Genomic DNA, 8,560 nt, shown 5'->3' with positions numbered 1-8,560 from the left:
CAGGGCTGTCAGCAAGATAAAACGGGAAGAACCTGTCCAGAATTTCTTAAAAGATACAAGTGTGATGGAGATACACCAGTAAGGAGGAGGAGGAAGAGTAGTTTGAATTTATATCCCCCTTTCTCTCAAAGGGGCTTACAATCTCCTTGCCCTTCCCCCCTCACAACAAGCACCCTGTGAGGTGGGTGGGGCTGAGAGAGCTCCGAGAAGCTGTGACTAGCCCAAGGTCACCCAGCTGGCGTGTGTGGGAGTGTACAGGCTAATCTGAATTCCCTAGATAATCCTCCACAGCTCAGTTGGCAGAGCGGGGAATCAAACCCGGTTCCTCCAGATTAGAATGCGCCTGCTCTTAACCACTACGCCACTGCCTTTAGGGCAGGAGGGATTTAAACAGCCCAATGGAAGAAGCTCCTGCCACAGCACTATCTGCCTTCGTCAAGAACACCTCTGTGCTCCAAAGCAGAGAAACCCAAAGCGGCTTCCGATGGCTGGGTGAAAAGCACTCCAGCTGCCTCTCTGCACGGCGGCAAACTTTAGCCATTCTGCTCAAAAGGCTAAACCCGGGTTTGCTTGCCGGATGAACCTCTTGTGAGTGTAACTGGGGGGAGGGGATTAGATGAGCTTGGTCATGATGCTGAACGGAGAAAGATGCTGCTTGGTGCGAAGAAAGACCTCTGGCACTTCACAATAAGCTACGCACGTCTTGCCAATGATGGGAACGACGCAGCCGTTCACACGGATATGCGCAGCACATGGAACCTCATTCTGAATGCAGCAGGGCACCTGCCTTTTCTTTTTAAGCACTGGTTGATATTTTCCTCCAGGTCTCAGAGAGGCAAGAGATAAATGTGATCAAGAGACCGATGGTCACCAAGCTTACCTAGAACCTGGCCCGCGATCATCCGGCCGTCTTCTCCGGCCACGGCGGCACGAGCGTTGCGCTCGTTCACATACTGCACGAAGGCGAAGCCCTTGTGCACAGAGCAGCCGACGATCTTGCCGTACTTGGAGAAGATGACCTCCACGTCGGACTTCTTCACCACCAGCGTGTTGAGGTTGCCGATGAAGACGCGCGAGTTCAGGGAACGGGGGTCCGTTTTGTTGGTGACGTTGCTGGCCATGGCTCACGCAGGAAGCTGGAGCACAGAGGTCCTGGCGGGGGGGGGGGGGGGGGGAGGGAGGGACAGGGTCAGGAAGGGAAAACAGGAAGCTTAAAATCATCTTCTCGCCTCAACGCACATCCACCATCAGCCACAAATAATGCCCGCACATAGTACACCTCTTCTGTATCCTGCCGTACTGAAGACACAGTATGCCAAGAATATTTCACTAACAGAGAAGTCATCGACCCCAGAGTTATCTTCCAAGCTGAACTCTCAACCTCAAAACGCGTTTGATATATTATTCTAAAGCCAAAGCAATAGAACAGACCCAAGGTCACACTGCTCTGAATGGGGGGAAAAACCCCGAACCCAGAAGACAAAATTTCTAGTTGTGAGAACGTTTTCCAGGAAGAATTTAAATTAAGATTTCACAATTCTCAGCAAGGTGTATATATCTGAGACATTTCCTTTACAGTCTACAATCCTCTCAAACTCAGCTGTGTTTACGGCTTTCTTCTGTCAAGTCTTCCTCTCGAATACATAAAGGGAGGGTCCTCTCTTTCTTTAACAGGAAAGGGTTACAACAGCGAACTATTGCGCCTTTAACTTTGAATAACTTTTGATAGAAACACTCATCTCATTCGAGTCACCTTTGTGTTATAAAATCAACAGGAACGTACACCAGAACCTGTTGGGAGATGTGAAGGACCAGAAATATTTGCGATTTTTTTCTTCTGCCCCAACCCCCCCAAAGAAAAAAACCACTGGGACACTTTTGGCAACACTGGGGAAAAATCGGAATTAATTATTTTTCTCTCTTGGAGCGAGCGAAATGCTTTCCAAGTTGGGGACATACATAATTGTTCATACTACAAACGCTGAATAGCGTTAAGTTTAAAAGAGAAAAATTCTTATGCATACTGCAGACATGTAATGAGTGCCTACTGTTTAAATGTGTTGAATTTCCAGCAACAATTAATATGCTTTAATGAGATCAGTGACAATACTTTTAAAGAATCAGTGCTTCTAATGGTGTGAAATTCAACTTTGGATTGTTTTCAAATTCAGTAACCCTACATCCTCCTGTACTGTTTATTGGAGAGCTTTGCTATTTGTTTGAATTTTACGGTTTGTGATTCTGAGTTTCAACAGGAAAGGCATACGATAAACAAAGTAAGCAAACAAACCCAAATGAACTGGCAGTGATAGCTATGGTGACTGAAGAGGTATATTCATGGCCAAATACGTTCTCATTACCCATGGAGTTTGTTTTCTATTTTAAACTCTCTTTTTTTCTGTCTTACCACTAAGATACATAGGCTGAGGTAGTTTAGGGTGGAGCAATTTGAACCATTCCAAGTTTTGGGTGCAAATTCTCTCATAGAAAACCAGGACCTTTACAGTTCTAAATTCTATAAATGCCAAACAGTGCAATTTTACATGCCAAAATAAAACATGTTCAGAGGCTGTGCAGTGCTTCAAATTGGCCATGCCAGCAGGGGATGATGGGAATTGTAGTCCACGAACATCTGGAGCACCATAGCTTGGCCATCCCTGGTCTAATGTGAGTCTGTCTCCAGGGGCAGGGAAACCTAATGTATCTCCCTCCCCAAACAAGTGACTCATGAAATAGGGGTATGACAATTTGTGCAACAGTTTTGCTGGAGTGTGGTGCGCAAACCCAAATCCTTGTGGTAATGCAGAGTTGGGAAGCCAACGGTAAGACTGGGTGCCAGAGACTGCTTTCTAGTTCCCAGCATCTCCAAAAGACTCTTCGAGGCTCACAACCCCTCCCTTTGAAAGGCTCGCTTCGTGAAGGGACCGAGACGGGCGTGTGAGCTTCAGGGCATTTCTTGCTGTTCTTCACTTCGGGTAAAGACCTCAGAAAAGATTTTTAGAAACCTTCCAGATCCACTGAGTGCTTGTACAGTGGCTTGTGCCACCTGACTGGTAAGTACATGCAGACAAATGAACGCCCCAGGCGGAAAGGAGTAAAATGCAGAACTCTGATCAGAGGTTTGGCAAGGACGCTTGCGATTTTGTACAGGGAAAGTAGTGGCAAAGCTTGGACTGATGAGACAGGGATTGACAGTAGTAGGGTACTCATGCAACTGTGGCACCAAGGACATCCAGCTGAACACAGCAGAGGAAAACCGTGCAGCCTCAGGGCGCTAGGAGGATACGTTTATCCCCAATCCTCTTCCACTAAAACTGTCCCTGTGCCAAAAGGAAGTAGACAAGAACCTCTTCTCAGAGAGGCTTCTGGGGGACCACACATCTGCACACTTGTCCAACCTGGAGGCCTCTCACCCAAAAGACGTCAGAACACATTCTGTGGAGAGACTTGATACCCAACGGTGGCCGTGGCTGCGACCAAGTTTCGAGAATGTTGCAATGCCTCTTCTGTTTTCGCTTACGCAGTTAGGAGAAAGTAGCCTCTTTAGATGCAAATGCGAAACTCTTGACTACAGAACATTATTCAGACCCTCCCAACAGGCTCTTTCTGCAACAAGCAGGGATGGGTGGGTCCATCAGAGTGCACACCACGGGCACTAGCCAATTCCTTATATGATATCTTATGCGTCCTGGGAGTCTTGTAAATGATGCAAAGCTGGGTAGATTTTTCACCTGATTTGGCAAGGTACTTATGAGTATCAGGCCACTGTACTCAACCTGTGGGCTGGGACTCTTGCAGGAGAGCTGCACAGCCAAAAGGATCGATAAGTAACAGGGTGGGCTTGGAGGGGCTGAGAGATGAGGCTCAATGCCAGGCATGGGGGAATGAAGCCAAACGCTTCTTCTTCAAGGTTGAAGCATTTGTGGTTTATATTACAGAGGTGGAAACAGCGTGCAGTCACTACACAAGTAGGTCAAGAAGGGTACAGCAAGCACAGACACGGACGCTGCTCCGAAACCTCTGAGAACCACTGCTTCCAAAAGACGGCACGCTTGTGTAACAGCTTAACGTGGATGAACTAGGACCCGGACATCAACCGTGTACTTTTGTACTACAAGTTCAACATAAATTGCAACACAAGGGGCTTGGACAGATTTATGGAGGAGAAGTCGATCTATGGCTCCCAATCTTGATCCTCCTTAATCTCAGATTGCAAATGCCTTAACAGACCAGGTGCTCGGGAGCAGCAGCAGGCCCTTGCTTTCACATCCTGCCTGTGAGCTCCCAAAGGCACCTGGTGGGCCACTGCGAGTAGTAGAGTGCTGGACTAGATGGACTCTGGTCTGATCCAGCAGGCTCTTTCTTATGTTCTTAAGGCCCTTGCTTTCACCTCCTGCATGTGAGCTCCCAAAGGCACCTGGTGGGCCACTGCGAGTAGCAGAGAGCTGGACTAGATGGACTCTGGTCTGATCCAGCTGGCTTGTTCTTATGTTCTTAAGGTCTCTATCTGTTAGCAGTTTGTGTGAGACCATGGGGGTCCCAGGACAGTGGTCCGCAACCTTTCTGAGACTACGAGCTCCTCTGGAACTCTGAAAGAATAGCGGGTCCTGCAGGAGGACCAGCCACACAAAGGAAGCCCAAGTGCAGTGGTGAAGAGAAATATATACATTTTAAAAAAACACATTGGGAAAGGAGACAGGGAGACAATAAACACTGTGGAGGCAGAGGCCTCTGAAACAACACTATTTTAATATGCCCAGCCAATTAAATCTCCAGTGGCCAGTCAGAAGCCCTGCTGACGAGGTCCCCCCCCCCCCCCCCCCCGGCCTTGCTGGTTGCTAGGAAAGGAGCTGCCAGGCACCATAGCCCCCATTGGCACCGCACTGAGAGCGAGCGTGCCGTAGTGGTTAAGAGCAGGTGCACTTCTGGAGAACCGGGTCTGATTCCCTGCTCTGCCACTTGAGCTGCGGGGGCTTATCTGGGGAACCAGATTAGCTTGTGCACTCCAACTGGGCGACCTTGGGCTAGGCACAGTTCTTCAGAGCTCCCTCGGCCCCACCCACCTCACAGGATGTTTGTAGGGGGGAGAGAGGCAAAGGAGATTGTAAGCCCCTTTGAGTGTCTTGTAGGGGGGGAGATATAAATCCAACTCTTCTTCTTCTACTACTGGGGACCCCTGCCCTGACGGGTTCCACAAGGACCCCTTCCCCATCTCCCCCAAAGATCATGCAACCACCGCTTCAAAAGGGCCTCGGATTCTCTTTTTCGATGCACAGGGTTGGGCGGTCCAACCTAGCCCCGGCAATAGACATCCGTTCTGTACCGGGCCGGAGGACTAGCCGGGCACCCCTATTTTTTAAAACTCTTAACAGGAACGGCTGCCGAAGCCTAGAATGAAACCAACTCCCTTACCATCAAGCCCAGGCGGGTTTGTGTCTGGTCCGTGGGAGACTCCGCTGGCAGCCGCCCGCCGCTGCTCCGGACTGCGTGTCCATGACGGCGTTTGGAAGGGGGGGGGGCAGTGTAGAGAAAAAGACCAGGATGGGAACTGTAGGGGGGGGATCATGGGAAGAGGGAGGTCTGAGCAGGGGAGTGAAGGGCTGTCACTGCTAGGGAGCGATCAGCACCACAGACACATGGGCAGCCAACAGTCGAAAAATCGCACAGAAATAAAACGTTAAAAAATTAAAAATAATAAAAAAATAAAAAAAAGTGTAGGGACTTCCTGAGGCGCTCAAACAAGCTCTGGAGGAATCAGGTTCCTTTCGCAGCAGCCAGGTATTCGGGGAGGGAGGGAAAAAAGAGTTAACGCGATCAATCCACTTTTAAACAATAAAAAAAAATTCGATTCTTTCAAAACCTGGTCGTGTTTCTCCCCCCCCAAGGGGTTAAAAACCCAAAGTTCAGTTAAGGACCACTCAGAAAAACTCCATTTGTCATCCGGTTTAAAAATTCAGCAGTCATTTTTTTTTGTTTTGTTTTAAATCACTACCATCAGCAACACATCATCAGTCACAGTCTCACCACCATCAATAGTAGCAATAATATCAATAAAGTAACTACCAACAACGATAAAAAGGAAATCAGTTGGAAAGGCAGGAAAAAAAATACGGAAAAAAAATTGGAATAACTTACTGTAGCTGAAGATCAAAAAAATCTCACTGTAAAAAAACAAAAATAAAAATAGCCCAGATTAGAAAAACGGGAGGCGTCAAAACGTCAAAGTCAGCAAATTCTCTCAATTTTTGTTTTTGTCTGTGCTTTCTCCCCCTTCCTGCGCTCTCGTTCCAGCCATAGTTACTGCAGAACCAGGCGAGGAAGAGCGCTCCCGGCAGGAAATGATCCAAGCCCTTGGGACACCTTTTTTTTTCCGTTCTAAAAACGTCTGAAAGACTTGAGCTCAGGAGAGGCTAAAAGGTTCCTCCTCTAAACCCAGCTGCTGCAGGGGGGGGGGGGGGGGAAAAAAGGTGATTTTTTTCCCTCTCTCTCTCCAAAATTAGCATCTTTCAATCCAGCTTTGGCTTGGCTGCAAGGCAACGCTGGGTCCCGAAGGCACTTTCTTAGTACGAATGGTCGGTTATAAGACATTAGGGAGAGGGGCGTGCGTGTGTCGGGGCAGGTGGGGATTTTTTTTTTTTAAATAAAAAACCACGAAGCTGAGCTCCAGTGAAGGAAGGGTTGGGGGTTTTCGCCTTGCTGCCCTGTGGAAGGAGAAGGGGACAGGATGAGTCAGGCTACCCCGGTTACGTCGCCCACCTCTCCCCCAGTTTCCCCCACCATGGAGAAAGCCATCCGCTCCCCCACGGGGTTTCCCTTCACGTTCCCAGCTGCCTCGAGGGGCCCTTTCACATCCCATCCCGTCCGTCTGCCCCAGGGGTCTGCAACCTGAGGCTCTCCAGATGTTCACGGACTACAATTCCCATCAGCCTCTGCCAGCATGACCAATTGGCTATGCTGGCAGGGGCTTATGGGAATTGTAGTCCATGAACATCTGGAGAGCCACAGGTTGCAGACCCCTGGTCTGCCCTCTTCCGCTGGTCGACAAAGAAAACAAGTCCCAATGTGGAAGGCTGAAGCTTGCTCACCGACAGCCTGAAGCACAGACGGAGGGGAGAACCACAAACGTACACACGTGTGTTCCAGAAAGCGTGTTCCCACGTGTGTTCCCCAACCCCCCGTTACGGGCTGAAAAGCACCAAGGTGTTGTAGCAGAAGGCTTCCTTCATTCCAGCACATGCCCTCAACAACAAGCACTTGCGGTCTGCAAGGTGAGGCCCCAGAAGCATAGGATTTGATCACACACACAGCCCCTCACCAATTTCCCCCTCTATTCAGACTTTAAAGGCTAGGAAGGTCAAAGGAGCTAATCTCATTGCCAAGGGATTGTTTATTCGAGGCGACTCGAATACTAATTTACTGGCAATTCCTGACCTTGGCAGTCAGAAATAGTCTGATGTATCCCCTCGGTGTTGATTCTGGACACTGTTTTAATGAAGCTGAAAGTCTGTCCTGATTCACGTTGTCTCTTTACAGGAAGTCAGCCCATACACCAACGATGTTCGGGTGGGGGGGCTGCTCACAGACTGTACTCCTTGGAACAGTACACCTCATTATAGGAACCGGCTGTGTTTAGAAAACTACAGAAGCCTGCAATTTTCAAACAGCCTTCTTCCCTGCAGATTTTAATTAGTGTATTATTATTAGGTGAAGTCTTGAGCCAACTCGGAGTTGCCTGGGGCCAGCTGCGCAGGGCAAAGACCACTGATAAATACCTACCTCATCCAGGCCTCCAAAGCAGTTCTAATAGCATAAAGCATGACCCAGAGGTGAGAGGACCAGCTAAACACCTGGAAAGGTAAGGCCTAGCAGAATAGATGATGCAGAACAAAGCTAGAATAGCCAACTAGTTTGCCTTCCATTTTGTCTCTTTCCTGGGCTATTAACCAGGCTAATTTTCTTCCTGGGTTTCTAAGCACAGTAATTACTTACAGTCCAAAGCCACAGGTGGTCTGTCTACTGCTCCAATCTATCAAATATCCTAAGTGTCTAATTTTCATACTTTGCCAAGAGTCAACACTGATCTTGTCGACAGAACAGTCTGAACCATGACTCCGCTGTCTGCACGTGCAGTTTGGCGAAGCTTTCTACAGAGTGCCGGAGAACACAAGCCCCAAGCCCCGTCTCAAAAAAGGCACTGCCAACGAGATGCTGAGAGCCCTCTGGGTCCCGAGCCCCCAACTTCCGCCACTGCGCAGATTATTCATAACCACAAAACCAGATTCTTAGCGAGACGTCTTCAATCGCTACGAGAGTGAAACGTGATAACAGCAATTAATTCTCAGCAGTCTCCCCTGCCGCCGAAAGATCCTCGGGCTTTTATTGTGGGCTACCCCACCCTCTTTTGAAGCTGAAACTAAGCTACTCCTGCCAGCACTAAAAAAAAATGCTACCAGAGAGTTAACCTATGCCAGTGGTGGTGAACCTTTGGCACTCCAGATGTTATGGACTACAATTCCCATCAGCCCCTGCCTGGAAGGGGCTGATGGGAATTGTAGTCCAT

The 8,560-nt window shown here is 48.8% G+C and overlaps 1 protein-coding gene across 3 annotated transcripts; it reads right to left on the bottom strand.

The window, feature by feature from the left end:
• Nucleotides 1-354: 354 nt before the first annotated feature.
• On the bottom strand, nucleotides 355-6,752 carry LOC125424945 (heterogeneous nuclear ribonucleoprotein C-like). 3 transcript variants are annotated; one of them, XM_048482381.1, is made up of 2 exons: nucleotides 6,136-6,752; nucleotides 355-1,190 (listed from the first exon to the last, which is right to left on the bottom strand). In XM_048482381.1, the coding sequence occupies exon 2, from the start codon at nucleotides 1,119-1,121 to the stop codon at nucleotides 828-830; it is 294 nt and encodes a 97-aa protein (XP_048338338.1). In that variant the 5' UTR covers nucleotides 1,122-1,190; nucleotides 6,136-6,752; the 3' UTR covers nucleotides 355-827. The 3 variants fall into 3 exon arrangements, with proteins under 3 accessions (XP_048338338.1, XP_048338337.1, XP_048338336.1); XM_048482380.1 differs by having other exon boundaries at nucleotides 360-1,152; nucleotides 5,413-6,750; XM_048482379.1 differs by having other exon boundaries at nucleotides 364-1,152; nucleotides 6,136-6,748.
• Between the last annotated feature and the right edge of the window lie 1,808 nt (nucleotides 6,753-8,560).

Source organism: Sphaerodactylus townsendi, unplaced genomic scaffold, assembly GCF_021028975.2.
Source record: "Sphaerodactylus townsendi isolate TG3544 unplaced genomic scaffold, MPM_Stown_v2.3 scaffold_1563, whole genome shotgun sequence".
In the NCBI taxonomy this organism is placed as follows: Eukaryota; Metazoa; Chordata; class Lepidosauria; order Squamata; family Sphaerodactylidae; genus Sphaerodactylus; species Sphaerodactylus townsendi.
Note: the sequence above shows the minus strand (reverse complement) of the source record. Positions and strands in the feature narration are given on the sequence as shown.

Coding starts and splice junctions, on each gene's coding strand:
- LOC125424945 (XM_048482381.1), bottom strand. CDS start 1,121: ATGGCCAGCAACGTCACCAACAAAACGGACCCCCGTTCCCTGAACTCG.